The sequence below is a fragment of the Protopterus annectens genome, chromosome 13.part0 (assembly GCF_019279795.1).
Source record: "Protopterus annectens isolate FY-2018-M chromosome 13.part0, PAN1.0, whole genome shotgun sequence".
NCBI classification, from domain to species: domain Eukaryota; kingdom Metazoa; phylum Chordata; order Ceratodontiformes; family Protopteridae; genus Protopterus; species Protopterus annectens.
In genome coordinates this window covers 648054163-648080411 of record NC_056747.1, presented here as the reverse complement: position 1 = coordinate 648080411, position 26249 = coordinate 648054163, and the positions used below count along the sequence as shown (strand labels likewise).

At 37.6% G+C, this 26249-nt stretch overlaps 1 protein-coding gene across 1 annotated transcript in view; it reads left to right on the top strand.

Moving 5' to 3' along the window:
- Positions 1-26249, top strand: part of ITGAE (integrin subunit alpha E) — a 1198231-nt gene that overhangs the window by 496428 nt on the left and 675554 nt on the right. The window contains exons 18-19 of the mRNA XM_044054873.1: positions 4231-4385; positions 22860-23016. Coding sequence (XP_043910808.1) covers positions 4231-4385; positions 22860-23016 — 312 coding nt within the window. The remainder of the gene's footprint in view (positions 1-4230; positions 4386-22859; positions 23017-26249) is intronic.

Below are 26249 nucleotides of genomic sequence, written 5' to 3'. Positions count from 1 at the left end.
AGTTGTTGGTGAAGCCTTGTAAATAAGTTTAGGTCATATGAATTGTAAACAAAAACTACACTGCAATTGTTCCAACTATCTTTGTTGTATAAACATATTTTTGCACAGTCTACAGTGCATTTAATTCTAGTGTATTAGACAGTTAATCAAGCCCTTGGCTAACTAAACTTTCATGGACCTCCGTAATCATTAAAAGATAAATCATACATTTAAATGTCTTATGTTGAGGTAATGCTGGGACAGGAAAAATATTTGAAAATGATTTAGCTTATTCCATGTCAGAAAAATTACCACTACTAATTATGATGTAGGCAAATGTTACATGGCACTAATACAATTAAACATTTGTGATTTAGAAAATGAGAAGTTAAAAGATGTTTTTAAGACATAATCAGTATGCAAGAATGAAAAAATGGACCTTACAACTCCTACTGGTTTCTTCTTCTACTGTATATTGTCTGTTTTTGAGCAAATATGCTCTGGAGGTCTAAATTTTAAGACTAAGCTTTATGCAAAGAAAATGTAAATACAGGGAAAAGCTATTGCCAGTTTAAGTTGATGAACTTTTTATGCATTGTATTGATTGTGCACCATTTCAGAAAGAGTGCTACAAAAATATTAACTATAAGAAATTAACCCCAAGAAATACTTCTGTGATAGTAGCATTAATGCATGCTTAGGATGTGAGCTGTGATATGACATACTTAAGACTGCTGTGGTTTCGTCATGAGGGAGAATAATAAGGTAATGAGTTTATCCAGCCATAACCCACACTCGTAACATTCATTAACAAGATTATACATGAGATAGGGTGTTTTCAGATGTTACTCTTTTTGAAAACAGTGCATTCTCATTATTTATGCTGTTAATTTTCTGAAGGCATACAAGCTCTACATCTACAGTACTAGGAGCTAGTCTTTTCTAATTCATATTTAAAATGTATAATAGAATTTTCTTTTTAATGTTATTCATTGTCATGGTCCTGCAGAAGGGCTGGTGTGTTTGTTAGGTAGTGTGCTGCAAGGATTGTTCAATGGATCTGCTCCCTTTTTAGTTGTTGTTGTTGTGTCTTTCGGCTTTTCCCGGTTAGGGGTCGCCACAGCGGAACTCCGGTCCGCTAATGATTGATAGTTGATTTTTACTTGCCGAGCTACCAGCCCTGATGCACAACCTTCAATGAAGGTATGCCCATTCACACATGTCTCCACGCAGAAGACGCTCTAGCTGAGAATCGAACCGGACAGCGTCTTACTGTGAGGCGACAACGCTATATATTTGCATAAAATCTCTGCTAGTCTCTTCCCAGCCTATGCATAGTACCTTCTGTAATTTTAAGTCCAAAATAATCCTGAGGATTCATTATGATCCCCACCATGAGCCAAAAGGCCTACTTTAAAAAGGTTTTGTGTTCGGGATGTAGCCAATTCAGAGACACATTAGATGCAATGAGGACAATTCAGAGACACATTAGATGCAATGAGGACAGATCTCATTATGGGCTAATTTGCATGTCTAAATCACAGTTAATTAGCACAGAATATAGCTCAAAACTTCTTGATATAGTTAACAGTTTTGGCAGCCACAGCAGAGGTACCCTCACTTATCCACTCTTCTGCACACACATTACACACATTCAGCCACACACACACAACACAGATCCCATGCTTCTCCTTGTGTTGTGTGATGCTCCCAGTGTCTCCTTGTGCTGCCCACATAAATCACAGAAGACTTCAGCCAGTCATTAATACTAGACATTAGAGTTATAGTTATCTACTTGTTTGAATTTGCTTACAGAGATAGAACAATGGTCAAATAATGACCAACTGCAGGCTCAAGCTGGGTTATTTACAGGTTTCCCATGTAATATCCTGCAGTTCACTACATGTTATCCTTGATGTCCAGTGGTCCCTCAATGATCCCTGGTAAGTTTTAAGTGTAGTTTAAAGCATAAGAAGTAAACACGTATCCCTGGTGTCCAGTGGTACCTCCCCAGTCCCACAGCAGTTAAAGTGCTGTTAAGGCATGAGAAATGAAAATTTTTCCTTGCCCCCCCCCAATAATCCAACAATGTTGTAAGAGGGTGTGTCTGCAGGTATGACAGCCCACCCCCAAACCAAAAACACACAGCCCTCTCCCCACATGACTGTAGTCACTGACACATTCATCCATACACACACACACACACACACACACACACACACACACATGCTTACTAACCTCTCCCCTCCACTGTGACCACCTAGGCAGGTATACACTCACAGATGCAGATGCAGCCCCTCATGTATACTCACACACATGCATTTCCAAACCCTACTTTACCACTGAACTCCCAGCACTTACCTCTACATTGGTGGATGAACATAACCTTTGGCCCTGTTCATTACCCTAGAGTGCAAGAAGCAACTATGCTAATCTACAGAGGTATATCTGGAGAAGGAGAGCTCATGGCTAATTAGCATGGCACCATCTCACCTGGACTGTCTCATTAGCATGGTACATAGCCATGGAGATATGCAGCGCTGCACATCTTCATAAAATAGGAGCATTTTAGGGCTGTCTCTGAATACAAAAAGTTTACTGTAAGGTGTACACTTTGTATATACCTTGCAGTAATGTTTGTGAATCCAGTCCATTATTACCTATTGTTTTCTGTCTCTCTCTCTCTCTCTCTCCCTCTCATTCTTTCATTTTCTGTTCCTTTAAGTCTTTAGCTATATTTTTGCCAGGTAAGCCCACTGGACAATTTTCCATTTTCAGGGGTGAACTGGGAGCAATGTCTGGTTAAATGATTTACTAAGTCACATGACAGGCAAATAAAGGTAGAAGAAATCAAACCCTGTACCCTGGGCATGCTAACTTTCAGCTTTTTTGCCATTAAGCTTTATGTTAATTAGCTGTAAGATAACTGCAAGTCATGTCCCATAAACCCTTACAGGAAGTGGTAGTAAGTGGTGGGAACTACAGAGTCTACAGTACTAATAATAACTGCCTAGTAATAAACTATGAAGCTATAATACTTGTAATTGTACATTGACTGTCTGCATAGCTGAGGTTTACAGGTTTCATGAATTCAGTGTGTGTGTGTGTGTGTGTGTGTGTGTGTGTGTGTGTGTGTGTGTGTGTGTGTGTGTGTGTGTGTGTGTGTGTGTGTGTGTGTGTGTGCATGTGTAAGTGTTTGCAAGTGCACGTACATCTGCTCCTGGTGTCTGACTGCAGGAACATGCGTTTTTTCTTGAATAACCAAATAAAATCATATCAGTTATCTGTAAACACATAATCATTTTGAGTACCAATTAGTTTCAGGACTTAAAGGGAGTAATATGCAGGACAATACTCACTTTAATTCTCAAACAGGCTTATAAGAAAAGAATGAAGTTAAAAGGGGAATGCAATTTTCAAAAGTAGATGCAGTCAGATATTTTCCATCTAAAAGAAATTTCATTTAGAGAGGAAACCAGCAAAGCAATAGTTTCTCTTTGTTGTTAAGTGGCTTCTGTCGCTGTGGCTTGTTTGTAAAAATAGTAAAAGCAATGGTGAATTATATGTTAATATTCTCACAGTTCATCCATTCTTTTAAGGAATCTGATTGACAGATTTATGTTTAATACATCTTTCCATCATGGAATAGGAAACTGGTCAGAATTCAAATGATACTAACTTATTCTTAAGAGTTCTGACCACTTGAAAAAATATGAAAAAAAAAATACAAATAAACAATTGACATTCCTCTACATCCTCACAACCCTAAACATACTAACTTCAGTATCGGAGAATGGTGCACATAAGGAAAAAATGTCTTTACTGCTAGGAAAAAACTGAAATATTTTGCCTTTCCACAGCCTAATATCTCAAAATATACAATTTCTGGAATAGTATAACAGTGAGGCAAAGTACAAACTTCCTATCACGTCTTAATGGCAGTTGTGCTGCACTAAACTCACAGGTTTCTATTAATATTAATCTGATGAAGCCTATCACTAGATCACTAATACAATGAACTGGGCATTCAACTACCTGCTACATGCAGTGTGATAATAAACAATCTATACATTTATTTACTTATTGACAAATAATAGCATGTTAGAATGTATTAAGTTTCTCTAGTATAATCTCTCTTACAGCCATTATATTGTCATTTTTACTTATTTATTCAGTCTTTGCAAATTGGTTGAGTATACTAATCAGACTTCTCCTGCTTTCTCTCTTTTCTTTTGTTTCTTTCATCAACAGTGTGAGTTTGCTGTTGTACAGTATGGTGAAGAAATAAGAACAGAATTTGACTTTCAAGATAGCCGTAGAAGTACAGAAGTTGTTTGGGAAAAACTGAAGAATATAACTCAGCTGGGAAAAGTGACTAAGACAGCCTCGGCACTGAAGCATGTCTTGTGAGTATACAAACTGATCTGCTTAGTGGTTAACCTGATGACATTTTAAGTAATATAAAACAAATAAAATGTGCTCCCACCTATTGATAACATGTATAGACATGTAGTATGACTGGCAAGAGTCCTTTATTTTTACTATATTTGTCATGCTGCAGGCTACATGCCATTCTAGTCCCTGTTTAATTCTGTGTGGTGAGAGAATAGAAAAGAATTATGGATCTAAAAGAAAAAGGAATGTTACTTAGTATTTATGGACCGCCTGAATATCAACAATATTTTATTGGCAGAACAGAGACATTGAAATTATTAATGGTATTGTTAGCACCAAAACACTTAAAGGAAAGTTAGCAAACATATTCTATCATAATGACGACATTTGCCATTTTCTCATCTTTCATAAGACACTGATGTACTAATCAAGATTTTTTTTCTGCAAAAACTGATGATGGGATTCAGAAAGTATGGTACGCATTGCATAGGTCAAATGTGCTCTGGCAGCTGGAATTCAGGTAGCACAAATCATAATTCAAAACACTGGTGTAGCTGTGTTGCACTGTGGAAACTTAAAAGTGTAATTCGTGTAGCATAGTGCCAGCTTGTGGCGTCCCTCCTCTGAGCCAGTAATCAAGAAACCTCAATCTTCATCACTGACACCAGTGAGGGATGTTAACTTGGACCAAAAATAGATACACACAGTATTTCCAGATGCAGATCTCTGCAGCAAACACAATTTCCCTTAAGAGCACACAGAGAGCACCCTCAGTCCTGGGGCTGGGTTTTCCTCTCCAGGCCCCAAATAAGACTCCACCCTTCTCTTTGCAAAAAACAGTGATCTGTGTCCCTGTTCTAAGTAGCTGACACACTCACGCTTTGAGATTTGATTTTCACACTCACTCACACACACACACACACACACACACACACACACACACACACACACACACACACACACACACACACACACACACACCTGGGAAAGACTGGCACAGATTTTCTAGCTGTATCACCTCTGCCCAGGCTATAGGTAGTTCTACTGACACCAGCCAGCTACTCTAACAGTCTTACAAGGGTACTCAATTATACTGAGTAAAATTAATACTAATACAAATTGTAGTATTTAACCAATGCAGCAAGGCTTTCAGGAGAGGCCACAGTGTCACTAAATAAATATAAGTACTCTCAGTCATTAAAATATTCTCTAAAAGACCAGCCACAATGAAAAAATGTATTTACTAATAAACAATAAAAGAACATAAAAATACTAAATATCTATTTACAATAAACACCAGAGTTTCAATCATAGGAAATATTAATAATAACACTGATGGAAAGAATCACACAGATACAGAAAAACAATACTTAACTAATCTCACTATATTTTCCTGACTGATCTAAAGAGTTACTGTCCCCTAGTTCACTTACTAGAGCAAGGCAAGATAATATGGGTGAACTGTCTTTCTTTGTCAGGTTGCACAAACAGACTGCCCTGAGACTTCTGTCTCATCCAGTATTAAAACATCATTTCAGTGCTGGATTACAGGATGACATCACATACATCTGGTCACATGACTTCTGGTTCCCACACTACCCCATTTACTAGAAACTGAATCAAAGTTAGCTGGACTGAGAATAACCTCCTCTATTCCAGTATCCTCTGTCACAATATATTAATTTCAACAGTTACAGTACAGTCTGGCATACAGGTGTATTTCTTTTCTGTTCAGCAGGAGCCACTGTTGGTGCATTTTTTAACACAAGCAACTTTGCAAATACATTTTCAACACAAGCACATGTAGAAATCAGTTTGACATACAAATGACATATAATTCTTTATAAAACTACAACTAGCTATGCTGGCACTACCTTACATCATCACACAGCTGTTCATTATATAATCTGGAAAAACACACTTATGGATGGTGGCAGAGTGAACTATTTTCATAGTGTAGCTTGCACCATGCTCCAACTATAGGTACAATGCATCCATATTACATATTTGAATATAGCAAAACAATGGTTGATAATTCCATATGCAGCTACAATTGTCCACACAGGAGATGGACACTACAGACAAGAGCAAAATGCAGGCCAATATACAGGTATATATGCAAAACATAACCGCGTGCAGTTACAACTTATCATACTATCAGTCTACAGCAGGAGAGAGCAATCACATTTCACAGTATCACAGCACAAATACACAGTGGAAAAGTACATTCATAAAAACAATATTGTGCATGTTATGTATATACCCAATAGTGTCTTACCCTCCTTTTGTTGGCATAGCACAGTGGTTGGGGCATGTAGTGTACTCAAGGATAAAAGGACAGTATCAAATATACTTTTCACATATGAGTATTATACACGTGACAGAAGGACAAAGACACAGAATCAAGTGCACTTTTCACATGAGTATTTTTAAAATAATGGAATGACAAGGAGACAGAAACAAATATACCCAAGGATTCATGAAAGGGATGGCTTACGCTACAAAGGCCCTGCTCCCACAACACAGTATTTTGCAAGTCATAGACTTGTTAGCCACGATTGGTAAAGATCTCATTTTTGGCTATTTTTTATGTCTCTGAATCACATTTATGACAATGATGTGCAGATCATTGCTGCAGCTGCATTGTATAGGCATAGGCATCTTCCCCTCAGTCATATCCCCCCACCCCGGGGTTTCTATCAGTTGATTAAGTTTTCAGAAACTCAAAATTCATATGGGCAAGAGACCATATGATCAAGTTTTTGAAAGCTCAAAGCTTTTGAATGGAGATCACAGTACAGTGAAGATTGGAAATGTACCCCTTTCCTCACTGTAGTGCGATCTCAGAGTTGGTATGTATAATTTGCAGGGGGGTGTGGGTGGTGTAGGGAGGCTTGCCTCCCTACAAAAAAAGAAGAAAAGGTAGATTTTTGTGTTTTTTTTTTTTTTGATGTACAAGCTTTTGGAAACTTGATCATTTGGTCTTGCCCTTATGAATTTTGAATTTCTGAAAACTCTATCATCTGACATAGACCCACACACACAAACAAGTGCGCATTCAAACACATGCACATGTACACACATACATACACCAGTCCCCGTACTTGTCACTGAGTTTTCCCTGCAGTCTGTGTACTAGTGTAAATGCTGTTAAGGCACAATAGCTTACAGTACCCCCAGGTGTCTGCTGGTCCTCCCATCCCACTGGTCACCATAATAGTGCAAGTGCAATTAAGCCACAAGAGTTTACAGTACTCTCTGATGTCTAGTGGTTCCCCCCACTCCCCAATCCCCATACTAATTTAAGTATTGTTAAGGCACAAGTGTAGCATACCTGGTGGCTAGTGCTTCCCCACCCCCAATCTCCATACTGCTGTAGGTGTTGTCATGGCACAAGTGTAGTATCCTTTGTGGCTAGGGGTTCCCCTCACCCACAATCATATTGTTTTAACTGCTGGTACAGCACATGTGCTTAGAGTAATCCCTGGTGTCTAGAAGCTCTCCCCACTTCCTGATCCTGTACTACATTCATTTCCAGTAGGTGAGCATGACCTTTTGGCTATGGTCACTACTGTGCTGTGGTGGAGTCAACTGTGCTGATCTACATGTCCGAGCGATTTCTTGATTCACTTGGCATGTAGATACCTTCCTGGAGGTGGTGCCAGGAGAAAGAGAGAGAGAGAGAGCGCATGGTTAATTAGAATATGGCTGCCACCCAGACATGCCTCATAGGTTCATAGATGTGTACTAGGCTAATGGCCCTGGAGCCTTTACAAACCTAGCCCATAGAAGTGCCCTGGCATTGTGCCATCCGATGTTAGTTCCCCGTGCCTCTATCAAGTAGAGCCACTGGAGTAATCCCCGGGGTGAATGTTCTATTTCCCATCTACTTATCAAGATTTTCCTTGAAGAGGGCCAGTGAGGTGCTCTGCTTGACATGTATGGGAAGTCTTTTCCCGGGCATGGGCAGTCCCTGGGTTATGAACCTGTCCCTCCAGCATGTTCTGTTGATTGTAGTAATGAGGTAGAGGTCTCTGGAGTGTGTAATGTGGAGAGATTGGGATTTCTTTAGATGTAGCATTTCTAACAGAGGTGGGTCAGATATGGCTTTGTAAGTCAAGCAGAGATCGCCTCTTAGTAGATGAGAATAGCTGGAGTTTTTTTAGTCTGTCCATGTAGGGCATATGTTTAAGACCTAGGATCCTCTTTGTGAGGTACTTTTCTGGCCTCTCCAGCTGTTGCAGGTGTCTAGTGAGGTACATGCCAAATGGGGCATTATACTCTATGATTGGTCTAATGAGGGAAGAGTATGGAGAAATGATGACCTCTTTCTTCCTGGATGCAAAACCCTTGGTAATGAGATGGAGTCACATAGAAGGACTTTCTGACCACAGTGGCAATGTGGTGGTTGAAGGAGAGGTTGTTGTCAACCTGTGTCCTCAGATCTCTTTTAACATTTTCAGTGGGGTCCCATTGATGTGCTAATTAGTGGGAAATGAGTTTTTCCCAAAGGGGATGACGACGAATTTTTTAGCATTAAGCTTAAGACCATGGTTTCAACACCAGTCATTGGTCTCAGTGAGGCCTTTCTGTAGGATGTCTGCATCACTTGGGGAGTTAATAATGCCTCCCAGCTTGCAGTTGTCTGTGAACTTGTTCAGCCAGAGTCCCTCTGTGTTGGCCTGGACTTCTGAGAAGTAGATGCCAAACAGGAGAGGACCCAGGACTGATCCCTGTGGGACTCCACTCGTAACTGGTCGGCAGTCTGACTTGGAGTCTGCTACTTTCAAACTGTGGGTTCTATCTGTGAGCCAGTTTGCAACCCACCTAACGATATAGGGGTCGATGCCTAGTTTGATGAGTTTATCAATAATTCCTGAGTGAGGAATGGTATCAAAGGCCTTGGCCAGCTCAAGATAGGCTGTATGATCTGCCTTACCTTCATCCACAGCTCTGGCGACTGACTCAAAAAACTGTTACTACAAACAAACTGTAGAACTACTATAAAAATCAAAAAATAGCCAAGGCTAGAAGGTACAAACAAGAATTTATTGTAACAGTAAGCACTTTCGTGGGCACACATGCACTCACTTCTTCAGACTGTTCAACAAAACTAATACACCACATTTAAATAGTTAGCAAAAAAAAGCACATGACGGTCAGATGTTTAAAAAGGTCCAATGAGACATAGAAAACAATCAAACAACATATAATTAAAACAAAGCTTATAAAAATATTTAAATACAGATATAGTATAAAATCTGAAATTAACAAGAAACTGTATGTCCCTAAACTACATTAGTTTATACAAAGTGTACATTCTAAAGGTAAAAATAACATTTCAAAGATAAAAATGCTATCTCATCAAATTTCTTAGTTTTAGAATGCAAGCTATTTAGAATGTATCATTTAACCCTGGTATTTAAAAGCATCTATTCTGAGCTGCCAATATAATTCTCACTGCTCTAGCCATAAAGAAAATGGTCCTCCCCTAATATGAGAACAGATTTGGTCAATAATCCTAAAGGAGAATGAATGGTCAGGGTTATTGAGTATATGTTTGGTTAAGGCATTCTCAGCTTTCCTGTTCCTAATAGCATATTGATGTTCATATATGCGTTCCTTATGTTTCCTATCTGTCTTACCTATATAGAAATCTAAGCAGGAATTACACTTAGCTAAGTACACACATCCCTTAGAACTGCAGTTACATCTCCCCTTGCAAACAATAATTGTATTATTAACCTGGCACAAAGAACGAGTATCTATGATTATGCAAAAATTGCAGGCTTCACATTTAAACATACCCTTTAGTCCTCAGGGTTTGTAACATATTGTTAGCTAAGAGGTACTTCAAATTGCTGCTCCTCCTAAATACAATATTGGGGTGTGGGGCAATCTTTTTAGCACATTCTCATCCTTGTTAATAAAATTCCAATTTCTCTCCAAAATATTCTTGATATAATATGCATCAGTACTAAAAGTGGTGATAATTGAAAGAGAAAAGTCAGGGCTATAGTTAACTTGTTCAGTCCTATCTTTCATGAACACACCCAACGTGGGGCTACTAAAATAATTATTCAAGTATAGGCCCCCATCTGTTTCAGACCCATTCAAAATAGCTCTAAAGTGTCCTGCATTCCTTTTAGAGTCAGTTTATCCAGAAAATAATCTGTGTAACCTCGGTTCATAAATAAGGTACGTAAAAAATTAAATTTTTCCTTAAAATCAACCAAGTTCGAAACCATTCTGGCTGCCCTGACTAGCTGGCCTTTCACCATGGATTTTTTCTGATGCATAGGGTGTGAGCTGGTAAAGTGGAGAAAAGAATATGAATACGTCTTCTTTCTGTGGATGGTGGCCACATGCTTCTGTCTGACCCTGTCCTTCTGTAAGTATACATCCAGATATGCAATTTTCTTCATAGAAAAATTACTGGTAAATCTTAAAAAATCAGTTGTAGTATTAATGTGTACCAGAAATTCGTTAAAAATGTCAGCACCTCCCTCAAACATTAGGAATATATTGTCCAGGTATCGAGTGTAATAAACTAAATAGTTTGAATATAGTCTATGTTCCAGAACAAATTTCCTCTCCCAAAAACACATGACCAAATTTGTGAAGCCAGCCCCACATGGTGAACCCATGGGCTACCCCTTTTCTTTGAATATAAAAGGAATCATTGAACATGAAAAAATTATTCTTAAGGATAATGTCCAAAAATTCCTGGACCAGTTGAAGCTCATCATGGTTGATACCTTTATCAAGTAACACCTCTGTTACCCACTCAATACCAACATCCTGTGGTATTACGGTATAAAGGTCTTTTACATCTATTGTGGCAAAGTTATAGGACTCATTATACCTCAGGCCATTATTTATTTCCAAAAAGGTCCAGGAATCCTTACAAATTTGGGTTTCAGTACTTACATACCTTTTCAGAATGTGGTCCACATATTTAACCATGGGGTACGCTATACTATTCCGGCCATTAACTATAGGCCAAAAAGGGGGGTTGCTAAGGTCTTTATGAATTTTTGGGATGCCAAAAATGACTGGGATTTAGGGGGGCTAATATTGTTAGATAATTCAAAATATCAATAGAAATTCTTGCTTCTATGAACAGGTCGTTTAAATACATCGTAATATACCTATATGCTGTATTGATCTCATTAATGGAAACTGTTTCATAATTGTCAGTAAATAAAACATTTCTTGCATGCATGCATGACTTATAATATATTTCATTCATTATGACCAGGCCCCCACCTTTATCAGGTTTAATCACCTTAACCCCACTATTCTTCAGTTCATAAATCAATTCCCAGTCATTCCTAGTTAACTTATTAACTCTAGCTTTATCACTAAACAGATGCATATTCCTGATGTCATGCTCACATAATTGTTCAAATACTGTTATTGTAGGTGAAGTATTTGGGTTAAATATACTGGAAATTCTGAAACAATCAGGGTTAGAATTAAAATCACCACCCTGTATAGCATCTGACATGAAAAATAACTTAAAAGTTAACTTCCTTATAAACAATTTTAAGTCTATAAGTGTCCATGAAATATCAGCAGGTTTACTGGGCACAAAAGTGTGCCCTTTTGCTAAAACATCCACTAATAAAAACTGTTTATTAGTGGATGCTTTAGCTAAATTCTTTTTTATTAGACCTGTTCCTCCTGCTATGGAACTGTTTGGATATCCTTCTTCCACATCACACTGCTCTCATTTCTGGCTGCAAATCCTGGTATTTTATGACTTTGTACCATTCTGTATGTAAGCACTAATCACTGGGTACAGCAATTTCAATGTTCAATGTTACTTTTGTCCTTTTTTCCTGCACTATTATATCTGGTTTTCTCACATCTGTTTTTTGAACTGTTGGTAATTGGTGATCTCACGTGATCATCATTGTCTACAATGCTTTGTGGTTCATGTTTCCACTGTTTCTCAACTACTTGTAGTGTTTGCACAATCCCCTGTGCAAGGTTTTGCCACATTATTGTGCCTTTTGGTATATATTTCCCTCTGCCATGAGTGTATCAAACCCAGCAACAAGATACACAATTGTTTCTAGTTCTTTTTTTTTTTTTTTACAGAACCCGTATTTGTTTCTCCATGGTCATGGATTTTGTAAACCAATGTGTACATAGTCCACTATCATGGGCTTCTGTTATTGACTTTTCATCTTTTGGTTTCAATTCATCTCTTCTTAACCATTCTTGCATCAGATCCTTATCGACACAAGGTTTTTTCAGAAGATTCTTGACATAGTTATAGAATGCTTTGTGGTTGTCTTTGGAATTAGTGGTGATTTTATTTTCATAACTGGGTTTGGAGGATTTTATGAGGGATCTCAGCTTCTTGCTGAGGCTGACCAGGGAGTTCCTCTGATCTTGGGATTTTACTCTTTTTTTGCAACAGCTTCTTCCTTCTGTTGTAAAGTTTGTTTATGGCAGGGGACCACCAGATTGTCTTCCTTTTTTTGGAAGATAACATCTTGGTTCTGTTGGGAATGGCACGATCCATGCACTTGTGTATGTGCTTATACAGTGCATTTGTGTAAGAGTCAGCAGTCATACCTCTATTTTCTGTCTGCATGGGTGTCGTGAAGTTTGCCACTTCGGTCTTAAGAAGCATGAAGTTGGCTTTGGAGTAGTTTTTGATGGTGGTTTCCTTAATGGGGGTTGGAGGGGGGTGGGATAAAGATGTCTAGGGTAATTAGCTTGTGGTAGGATCTAACCAGCGAGGAATTGACCTCTGGCATGGAACACCAGTTGCCCATATTGGTAATGACCAGGTTCAGGATATTGTTGCCCCTGGTGGAGGTGTGGACAAGCTGATCCAAGACATTAGAATTTATGAATTTCTGAAAACATTGAGCAAATGAGTTGGTACATGAGTAGTTTTCCCAGTTGATGGTGAGGTAGTAGAAATCACCCATAATTAAGGTATTGGGTTGTACCTTAATATTTTCCAGTATCTTAAGAAATGAAGAGTGGGAATCCTGGGGCATGGTGGGGGATCTGTAACAAGCTACAACCTGGACTGCAGTCTTGCCCATTGTTAGTTGCACTTGGATAATTTTGGATGCATTATGTTGAGCAACTAGCCTGGAGGTGTGGATATCCTTAATGAATATGGACAAGCCTCCACCTTTAGTGTTTTGGTCCAGGTTAGGTGGCCAAAAGGTGTGGTATGAATTATAGCCTGGTAATGCAGGGGTGCTCTGTGGAGCCTTGAACCAGGTCTCTGTCACTGCACAGATGTTACTGTTCTCCATTTTAAGGAGTGCCTCGAGTGAGTGCATTTTGAGGTTTAGATTTCTAGCATTGAGTAGCATTACCCCTCAGAGTCTGCTTGCTTGTACCTATTACAGTGGTGAATTTATCATTTGATCCTTGCATAAAAAAGGCACTATAAGGGTGGCAAGAGCCTTAGCCAGTATCCAGAATCCCAGAGGTGACAGGTGCAGGCCATCTCTGGCAAGTCTGTTGACCATGTCATCCCAGGCAGACAGATACTGGATTCCCTTAGAATGACACCAGAAGCTTAGCCAATTGTTGAAGTCAATCATTTTGTCCTTGTAGTGTGGTATCATTCTGGGCAATGGTCATATCTGCCTGGGCTACAAGATCCGAGAGCTCCCCCATGTCTCTCTTAATGTAGTCCAGGGAGGTACATCTCGGGTCATTCACACCAACATGGACAATGACAGAGTCATATTTGTACTTATTGTGGAGTGACCTGAGTGCGTGTGTTATGTGGTGGATCCTGTCAGCAGATATGTATGCAATCCCAAAACTGCAGGTCTCTACAGATAATCAGTTTTGAAGAGATCCATACCTCCTTCAGAACAAGGAATCTTGGTATACACTGATGTTCATATTTCATTTGATAAACATGAAACATCTTTCATGTTTTCCTGTCCAACTGATCCAGTACCTTTTAGGGCCAGTCGGTCACCCCAAAACTGTAATTTAGAACAGGAATAAGAAATTTGTTTATAGCTTGGACTTTTTTCCTAGGTGTCAAGACAGTTTTTAGCATTAGTTTTAGTCTTTCAAAGTATCCCTGACTTTACATGCATTGATGTTTTATTGCTGAACCTTCATCAATTCCCAAATATTTCTACACCCCCTCCTGCTCAAGTTCTTTATATTATAGTCCTGTCCCAGACAGATATTTTCTTGGTGCTGCAGCTTTCCTGCATTAAACATTGCTTTTGTACATTTGTCAAGACCAAATGACATTTTTATATTATTTTAGAAAATTTTAACCACTTGAAGTTGTGCTTTTAACTTCTTATCTGATAAACTATGCAATTAAATAATCCACAAACATCTTTAAATAAGATTGTTTTCCTGGAGCCAGATTGTAACATGGCCTAATCTGTTAATTAAGCAGCTTAATGAGTTAAGGACAAGACAAAAAAGGAGCAGTGACAAAGAATCACTGGAATATACTCCTTTGAATTTTTATCACTGGGATAATAATTTACTCTTTGTAATGGCTTAACTGCAAAGTGGTTCGTCTCTGTTTCTTGGTCTCTGTAAAATAATCGATGAACATAAGGTGTATCTTGTACATCAGTAAGTATTCCCTTATCCATGAATGTAGATTGCTGTCAAAAGTTTTTATGTAATCTACTCATGCCATAATTAGTTTCTACCCCTTTTTACAATTCCCTGTTATAGTTCGCAACAAATGGTCCTTTGTTGCATATGACTTTCTTTTGTTACCCTTTTATTCTACTGCCATAATTGAGTTTTTTTTCTAAATGATTATATACTCTGTCAACATCAGTTCCTGTGTATAGTTGTTATATTGTTAGAAGACAAGTTATTGGTCTGTAGTTTTTAGGATGGTCTACAGGTTCACATTTGAGGAGAAGTATTATTTTTCCTGTTGTTAACCAGGGTGGTGTCTCTTCAGGTTTCTCATAAATGTTATTCTTACTCAGGGTAAAATCTTTGTGCAAAGATGTTAATACTTTGAGGCAGATATTGGGTACTGCGTCTGGGCCTGCAGTTTTCCACTTAGGAGTTTTTCTTATTTTATTTATGTTTCTCTGTCTGTTACTTAATCCCATTTCATAACCTCTCGATTATAACTCCTACTGTTTTGTTTAGCTTTTTTATCCATTCAGCACTCATATGGTCTTCATAAATATTTCTCCAAAAATGTGTCTTTTTCTTTTTTGGTAGTGTTTCTATTCCTTTTGCATTGTTTCCAAGTTCTTTACAAGAGTTTTTTGTGTCATCAGTGAATTACTTATTTTGTTATTGTGCATTGTTTTCACCAAGTCTAGCTTGCTGATCTGTTTCCTCTCTATATTCTACTAATAGTGATACTTCTTGTCTTAATTGCTTTATAGCTTTTTTCTATCCATTGCTTCCATAGTGGTATTTTATTTCTTCCCTTCTTTTCCCTTATTATTCCATATTTTTTGGTAAAAATGTATATGTTATTAATTCAGCTGCACAGTAATAAATCTTATTTATTTCTGTTATATCACAAGAATTTCTATGAATAGTCCTAATTGCTGTGTTCATCTGTTTTACAAACTTCTAACATTTTGTTATAATTTACTCTCTGTAATCTATTTCTTTCATCATTCTTAATAAGTCTATCCATATCGATTTAAATAATTTTTCCAGTCCTGGCACCAGTAAGTACACCAGGATTAGGTACTTTTTATTCTGGGACCTGTGTACCCAACTGACTTTTTTATTTTTTACTCTGTCACTCTCCATGATATATGCCATATAAAAAATACAGCCTATATATTAGTGTTGTCTTGGTGAGATTTGTGAAAACAGGGTCCATCATGTGAAGGTACTCACCAAGACTAAAGAATAAATTCAATTCCAGTGATGCTACTCTTGACGATGTCATCATCTCTGCATTTGAAACATTGCCTCTATCTATATAGTGTGTACCTTTTCCTTTGAGGCCTAGGTCTTGGTTAGAAATGGTCTGAAAATGACCATGTGCATACTGAGTTAACAAATACATAAATTAAATATTTAATAAAGTCAGATTTAATGAGAGACAGGGAAAATGCCTGGAAAAATTAAGATCAATAAGATGCATATACTATAGGAGGAGCATACCAACAGCAGCTGTTGCTAATATTGCAGTATGCAAAATGTCAGATGTGCATAGTAGTACACACCACTATGGGAACATCAGTATGAATGCCTGCATGTTCCATGCAATCCACAGCTCATCAAAGCCACAATGCACATATGAAGATAACATCCTTTGCACACCATATATAATCTGATGCTGGGTAATGGGTGTATCCACAACAAGCTTTTAAGGCACAGCAGGGCACTGCAAGAGGAAACAAAAAGGTCATGCATGTGACTACACACACACACACACACACACACACACACACACACACACACACACACACACACATATCACACACATATATCACACACATATATTACACACAAATACAGTGGAGGCAGACACTGTGTAAGTGTAGAAACGTATAGTATGAATTATGAAAACCAACAATAAACTGAGTTATGAAATGATAAAGGACAACAACAAGTATATACGATAAGCCTCCAGACTAAAATCCTTCAAATTGTAAATTCCTATAACTGCAAAAGTCAGCTTTATTAAAGATTTGTTTTTAGCAGGATGATATTCCTCCTAATCTCCCATTGTGGAGCTGTGGAGCTTTACCTCCATATCCCATGTCTCTAAATATGTTACTTCTGATGTTACTCTGCTTTGGGCAAAGGGACGAAACAATGACTTTAAAACAGCTGACTTTCACGTTATGAAAATATGCACAATTTAAAGGATCACATTTAATGCAGGGAGCCATACTATAAAGTAACTGCATACAGTATGCACTTCAATGTATTTCAAAGTACTTATTGTTTACATTTGTTGGTGCAACAGATCAGACAAATTCAGACAGATATATGACATGTGCTTGGTGTAAAGAAACTAAAATATGTGAATGTTGCTGTTAATGGTAGAATAATTAAAGTTGCTATTCTTTAAGATTGTTGAGCCTGTGCTTTCCAAGACTAAGTACCCTGAAGGGCTAGCTTCTTTGAACCCCCCACATTGAAAGTGTTTCTTTAGAAATTTTTGAGCCAAAGCTTTGCATTTTATCCCTCATCATCTGCATTCATCAGGTCCCATAGGTCTGTTTTAGTTCAGTTAGATTAAAAAATAATGTGGGAGAGTTTTTTTTTTTCAGTGTTCAGTGATGTGGTCCCATATTTCTTCCTCTGCTAACATCTAGGATTTGAGAGTAACTTTTTGCCATCTTTTCTGAACTTGCTCCTGACCCTCCTCAACATGGGCACTTTGACCTGAGTTCCATCTAAGCCATTAGACCACCCACCATTTTTAATGTTAAAATCAATGGTTTAGTGTGGGTTGATGCTCTCAGTCTTGACCATTAGACCACCCTTACTGTTGATGTTTCTGACTTCATCTCTTGTGGGGGGTTCGGTGCTTTCATTGACATTAGGCAACAATCTGCTGCAGCTGTCTTTGGTTTCATGTCATTCCAGGTCAGATATTCCATCCATGAAGTCAGACTTCTGGTGATTGATATTGAGATTATTACCCATGTTTGTCAATGGCCAAGTCAACCTTGAGGGTCAGTGTTGACCTGTTGGTCCTTGGTATGTAGTCAGCCCTTTTTTCTTCAATTTCATGTCCAGCATCATTTGGTGTCAGTGCCTTGGAGCTGTTGGCCTTGATCTTAGATTTGGGACCATTGCTGCTTCTATCAGTGATGATGAAAGCTTTCCCACATTAGCTATCATCCTCAATGATTCAAGCTATTGCCCACAGACCTCCTGTTACAGTTATTAGCTCTACCTACCTGCTGTTGACCAGAGCAAAGTCACCAGAGGGTTTTGGATGGATGTAGTTATGGTGTCTAGATCTCATTCTTCCTCTCCTTGGATTCTGTCCCTCCAAGGCCCTGCAATGAAGTTAAGTGTGAGGGGAAGTCTCATTGGATTCTGTCCCTCCAAGGCCCTGCAATGAAGTTAAGTGTGAGGGGAAGTCTCATTGGATTCTGTCCCTCCAAGGCCCTGCAATGAAGTTAAGTGTGAGGGGAAGTCTCATTGGATTCTGTCCCTCCAAGGCCCTGGGGTAAAGCTAAGTGTGAGGAGAAGCACTGGGACTCAAGAGACAAGTTTCTAAGTCTGGACATGGTCAATGACTAGAAGTGGATTCTCCCACACTTCTTCTCAATGATCCCAAATTCAGGAATATTCTGCAATTCATCTGCATGAAGGCTAAATGTCACCTGAACAATGCCTCTAAGTCAGAATGGGCATGCTTAAGGACTGTAACTGTCCCCTGAAAAAATGCTTTGAATGTATAATAATGACTTTCAAAGTTTGCTGTGACTTGTGTTAAATCACACTTAGATTTTAGTAGTTTTTGTCTGGCATTATTGAGTCTCAAATTCACAAAAGGAAGACCTTTTAGTTTTCTATGTCATTCTCTTGGGTGGTTAACTAGCTGAAAACTAGTTTGGCTTGTCTAAGAAAATGCTTAGAAGATATGGTGATTCCTATACTGTAGACGTCAATCAAAAATCTTAGGGTATAATAAAAGACTGTCCTAGTCCATTGCAAAACACTTTGATGGACTCCATAATTGTCTGATTAGCCTTGAAAAGGATGCCCACAACCTCAGGCTAATGTTGTCAATCTTCCTATTGAAGAGTTGTGTGTGTGTGTGATTAACAGATACAGGATGCATGTACTCTCAGTCTTCCCCGTATCTTTGAATGTGTTATACTATGGGTTACATATGTACTGGTTCCAGAAAGAGTTAACCAATGATGTTGCTCACTCTCTAGAAGGGTTATCACATTCTGAACTAAAAAGCAAGCTGCAGTCCCAGCTGTTAAGCGTTCACATTTTTTACTCAGCCAGTTAACATGATTAAGTTCTCTCCTTATTATAATCCAATAGTATATAATGAAATATCTATTCATATTTATAACTGACCTTTCCAATTTTAATAAAAAATATAGAATTATGGTCTGATTCACCAAGAATAGGACCAATATTGATGTCATTTATCATACTCTCATTACTTGAGAGTATTAAATCTAATATCCTACTTTGTAATCTATTTCCATGTCCCACTTCACTGTAACCATGAAAGGAAACATTAATAAATTCTTGTGCAAGAAATGAATCAGCAGAGCAGGAATCCCAACTGATGCTAGGAAAATTAAGGTCACTGTTCTCGACAATCTTGTTTATATAATTTATATACTATTTTTTTAATTGTATACATATTTGCAGTTTGATAACTCAGTATTAGTCTGTGAGAATGTTTGCTGAAATTAAGGCTGATAGAACTGAGTTATACATTAGTAGTAAAACTTACTTCCTTTCTTCTTGTTTCTTAGACATGTATAGTTATTGTACCCTAAAAACATAATATTCGATGAATCCCAAGCCTCATCTATAGTAATAATGCTGAATTTACATTTGTCAAGTATGAATATCGGCTCATTGTGCTTTTCTCTACACTCTATGCGTTACAAAAATTGTATCTTAAAAGGTTATGAAATCTGTTCTTTCTTGGTTTTCTTTGGGAAGGAATCCTAAAAAAGGAATGAGTTTACCTGAGATTTTACCACTTAAATAACAAGAGTATATTGATTTAAATGGAGTCCATCAAAGGAGGGAAACATTTGTTCGTAAAAAATAAAATCTTTTCAGTGTGTTATGATATTAATATTATAGACTTGGTATAACTTCCACAACTATATATTAAACATAGATGTTTTAGAAACCAGATAATCATTCCATCTTGGGGCAGATATTATTTCATAAAGTATGGCCTTAATATTCTTCCCAAATTTCTAGTGATTCTAAGGCTGAATTTTTCATATAATTCAATGGTATATCTTTAAATCATTAGTCTCAGCATGTTTTGGGATACAGTAGTACTTCATTTTCATCTTAGCAATGTATTTATTAAGCCAATTATAGTTTTTAGTTTTAAGCAAGACTAGAAAGGTACTGTTGTTTTATCTTTACCCAGGCCGCTTAATTTTCTTAAAGTTTCCTGAGAAGTGAACAATTTAATATTAAAATGTGTTATTATTATTATTATTATTATTACTGTTATTGTTATTATTATCTTCTATGGTGTTTTTTCTTTTTAAAACTATTGGATGACTGACTTGACAACTCACACCCCCTAGGGCTCTTGTTTTCCGTTTCTTTGACTTAATTTCCTCATAATCACTGAAGATGTCTAAGTCATTAGTATTCCTAGCACTTTTTCTTAGTAACAGTCAGTGAGCCATTGGAATGAATATGTTCCTGTTTTGTATCACTGCCCCCACACTCTGAACTTGATATTGTTTTATGGTTTTTAATACCCTTTTTTTCATTCTTGACCTTGTGAGCCACCTTGCCCAGGCTACAGCTTGTCTTCAAGCACTGGGCCTCGACAATGCCCACTCTGTTACTGGTGCCTTATGCCAGTTTTCTCATGAAGGTTCTTTGGTGAATCCTCAAAAATCAAAAGCCCAGCTTTCAGATCTGTTGGACAGTCATATCAGAATATATCTAATAAGTGCAAAGTGCATTGTGTATTGTGAACTCAAGATTTCAAGCTCTCTCTGGGCAGACACTTTCATGCCCCCACTCCCCTGATGATTATGACCATGATCGCTTGTTATCTGGGGGGGGGGGTGCATTTTTTGGAGCAGGCTGGCCAAGGCAGGTGGTTAACCCATGATGATAAGCTACAGATCAATATTATAGAAAGGAGGGCCATCCTCACCTTGCAGGAATTCTAGAACTCTCTTCCATCCAGTGCAATTGTCATCCAATCCAACAACATGACAGTGGTTTCATATTCAAACAGGCAAGAAGGATTTAATTCCTGTCCCCTATGTCATGAAGGTATGAGAGAATGACAGCAGGTCTTTGGTTCCCGTTACCGTCTACTTATTTCTTATATCCAGGGAGAAGCCAATGTCCTAATGCATCAGCAAAGATCTGTCTTCTGATGCATCATGAGTTGTCGCTCTGTCAGAAAAAAAACAGTGACATTGTACTACCACCATCCAAAAGTGGCCTATGGACTCCAGAAATGGCCTATGGACTCCTTTACATGTTTTTCCATCTTCCCTTATTCCCAAATTTCTAGTGAAATACCAGGAATTGTAAGGCTAAAATGATCCTAGTAGCCCCCTTTTTTTGCCCCAGCAAATTTGTAATCCACTGCTGTGGCCTCATCTCTTACCCAAACCTCTTCATCAGAGACCTTTCAAGAATCTTCTGTCTCACCCATCTGGCAAGCCTGCACTAGAACTTCACATCCTTAGGTTAACTTTCTGGTTTCTTCAGTACCCGTGATGACCAGGGGCCCTTTGTACCCCAAGAGGTTGGGCCAAAATCTTATCTCTGACTGGAGACTTTGCAAAAGGCTCATTTTCCTTTATGGGCCACTACCAGTGAACTTGATCCTTATATGGCTCTCATTTCATGTACCTTGGAGTATTTACCTTATTTTTCTAATAAGGTTTACCTGTCAGTTATATCTAAGAACGTCTTTCTACTTCAGCCCCTAGTCAAGTCTCCAGTCAGGCTGAGAGATGAAACTTTTAGTGACAGTTACGAATTATAACAATTGATATTTGTTGGCTGTTTTAGCTCTGTTACCATTTCTACCATCTTTTACCCACCATGGGCCTGGAAGTATACTTGTTTCTGGGGTGGGGAGGGGGTTGCTCTGACATAAGAGAAATTTTTTCTGGCTTTATACCCTGCCTTTCACATGTTGTCAGAGATCTAGAAATGGATCCTTAGATGTTAAATATTATGGATAGATGGGAGGGCTAAGGCATACCTCTCAACCTCTTAGAGCAAGAAATTTGGACAAAGCCATACATAATGGTGGAACAAAGGCCTAAAAATAGGGACAGATTTTTAATATTGCTCTTACAAACTTAGAAAGTTGATACAATAATAGGTTTTACATTAGCATGAACTTTCTGAAGAGGATGAAATTTGAAACTCAAATATCTGTCATTATTTTCTGACTTCAATGCGCAATGACATGCCAATGATTTGCCAGAAAACCAAAATTTTATGAGGAAAAAGATCAAAAATACGAGACTAATTCTTGGCATTCTGCAAACATCTGGACAGTTGAGAGGTATGGGCTAAGGTAGTCTGGGAAACTTTTATGGGCTGGCCTTAGTCTTATCAATGGTGAATATTCAACTTCCTGTGTAGATCAGTTGTTAAAGTAAGCACATAACTTTGTTTTATGAGGAATAAATGCACTGTAGTTTGCAACATTTAAGGAAACAAAACTCTTGCACCTAAGGACATTCTTGAATTGTAATCTGATTCCTCTCTGTTTATAACTGTTAGTGGATACTGCTTACAAACTGCTTCAAACATGCAGCTAACTTTATTTTTTTGTATTACAACAGGGACAATATATTTTCAGAAAAACATGGCTCAAGGAAGGATTCCACCAAGATTATAATTGTGTTAACTGACGGAGAAATTTTCCTGGATCCACTTAATTTAACATATGTGTTAAATTTACCCAAAATGGCTGAAGTTAATGATCGTTATGCAATAGGGGTAGGTTTTACACTTTTCTATTTAACAACAAATGTCTGAATAACTTAAGTCAGAAGCCCATTCCTGGGGTAGTGTTATTTTTATATAGCCAGTCAGACATATAGGATGTTCCCAGTGCCAGTATCATAATTGGGGGTCAGGATATTTGTTGTTGTAAAATATGAAACTGAGAAATGCCATTGGAGGCAGTATGGTAGGTATTTAGTCATTCATATGTCCTGTGTACCCAAATTTCAAGCATGTGGAGGGTTGTTACCCCTGGGTTATTGTTGAAAATAAGTTGAAATACATTTCTGTGGCAGCATTGTCTGCATGTATTATATGAAGGGTTGACTCATTTGTTATTGTTATAATCAAGCAGAAATATAGTACCGTGAGAACTATTTCTCTCAAGTAAACTGATAGGGTTACAATATAAACTCCACCTAACCATGCAACATTTGTGTTATTGCTAGAAATTACCTGAAATACTATACTGTTTGCAGTTCTTTCATTTGCCATTTACTGTTTTTCCAGTTCAACTATTCTCTGTGGTTTATATGTGCTTGGGAGGGCAGTGATCTGTTATTAACTAAAATGCAGTGAAATACTTATCTGTAGACAACATTTGTCACATTTAATAACAGTCAATGTCCACTGTCTTTGGTATCACTGAAGTTATTTTATAGAGAGATATCACCTGTCTTTGTTAAAACTCTTAGAAATTAAATATAATACTCTAGTATGACCATAACCTGTTTGAGTTAATTTGACAAGTGGGTATGCTAATAAGTGACTGTTGCACTGCTGTGTGTATAACTTAAAACCACTGGGCAAAAAATGAATACCCTGATGGGTAATAGGTTAGCGTACAGCAACTGCTAATGAGTGAATGTAGATGTCAGTATTATCATTTTGTTAAAAGGAATGAAGGCAGCCATACTATATTACTGCATGCAAACTAGTCTAAATCCCATCTGTACTTCAACTTTTAGGGTTATACCATGTTCTGTGTGCATTGTTTTTAAAAACCACAATGTATTATGCACAATAGCTTCTATATAACTGGATGTGGTTGTGAAGGTTGTTCCAGCAGTAATGATTTTATTGCAGGTATCCCTGCTTTACAAATGCAGTTGTTAAAAGGCAGGAATCACTGAGTATTCATCATTGAAAAGTATCTGAATTTAGTTCCATCCAAGATGGCCACAGTGTAGCAACTCTTTGATGAAGATCTTCTGGGATTTCCTTATCTGACAGGAACATTGAATTATCTGAATTATTCTCCTACACTATTCAGATACCTGTGATTTTTCAGGTGGAGAGCACATGGCTAATTAGCATTAGCTGCATCCATAGACTGCTGCATTTGCATGTTGCTTTGACAGTAAGACCACTGTCTGTGCTACTGGCTGGTGCCTTCATACCACTATAATAGTGAGGCTACCTCTGAATAGCTCAGCCTTAATGCACTGTGAAAACCTGCAGAAAACAGGTTAGAGTAATGTGTTATGCTTTTCTGAATCCCAGAGCACTTATTTTTTAAATGGTTATTTATGTATTGTTAACAGGATATATCCAACTGGGAAGAGTAAATTTATAATGAAGAAACTGGGTGAAAAGCACATGTGACACACACACCGGTATCTGTTAAAATGCAGAAATAAGCAGCTTATAAAAAGCAAATAACACACAATTTATGCACATTACAGTTTGTTAAACAGTAGGCTTGCATGTTTGGCAGTGTAAAAGTAGGATAAACCTAACAAGTTATTTAGTCAAAAGGTTAAATGTAAAAATAAATTGATAAGCACAAGATTTATAAAAAAAAAAAAAAACACATTAGAAAACCTAGATTGCTCAAGCTGCAATGGCATACACACTTGCCTGTGTATTTATTACATTGGCCAAATGGTCTCTGAGCTGGTCCTGAGACCCTTTTCAGCTACAACCCAGGCCCATAGGCCAACATTTGTAGTAACAGTGTAAAACAGAACACTGATACAAATAGCAAGCTATCCAAGAACTTTTGAGAGGATAAATGCCAGTTAGATCAAGTTATAAACATATACCAATTAAACAAGTTTCAAAACACATACAGATATGTAGATATTCATATTCTCAAAATGTGATATACAAGATGACAATTGTAGCACAGACTGTACAAACAGAGCATCAAACCATTTTGGAGATGATAATTACATGATGTACATATAGGACAATATTTTGAGTCACATGAGAGCAGATGGAGAGAGAATGGTAACATTTGCATTTACACATACCGTAATGTTAACAAAGCTTTTGAAAAGATTTTACTTATAATAGCTGCTACCGCTTTGCTTTTTTTCCAACTTGCTTGATGTAATATATACTGTAAATTAACATTATTTGTCTATGTATGTATGTATTTATTTAGTTAGTTATTTATTGCATTTGTTTACTAGGATAGCCCAACTAGGTAGACAAGCTGCCACTTTCATTGGAGACCTGGGGAGAAAAGTCCACAATAAAACAAGTAAACAGTAAAACAAAGAATAAGCATTAATGCATTTCAAAGACATGCGTCTGGAGCGTTTCTCCTCAGGTATTACTCAGACTTTCCTGGTCAACAAATGTTAAATAAATAAATAAATAAACATTTTAGGTCAATATAAGTTAGTCACAGATAATAACAGATTTTTTTACACCTGATATGGAAACAATATACAGTAGAATAAACATGTCATCTGGTGTTACATTTGAGGACGAGAAAATGAAAATGAATTTTTTTGTGATTGTCATATAATGCAATTTGTTGCAAAGCTTTATGGCAGAAGTATTTTTGTAAATTGTGAGGTTAACAATAAGTGTAGGAGGCTCTTTGACATACAAAAAGTATGTTTCATATTGAACAGATCGCACAGTTTGTTTTGTTTTGTGATTTTGAATCCTCTTTCAACATCATCTATGAGTTACTGCACCCACAGCAGAATGACCTTCTCTCACCCTATGTCCCAACTAACCATATAGCCAAGTCTTGCAAGCAGAAAGTTCATGTCTTGGCAAGTTTAGTAGTGTAGGATGTGACTGGAAGCAGGTATCATTTCCATCTAGGAAGCTTCAACCTTGAGTACTACCTGGACTTTGAATGATAGACGAGTCAATGAGTCACTGTCTACCCCCATTAGAAACTGTTCAAAGCACTACTTTGTAGAGTATCTCCAGACTTCTTCAAACAGTTGTGTACTCATGCTATTTTTATCTTTTCCCCGTGA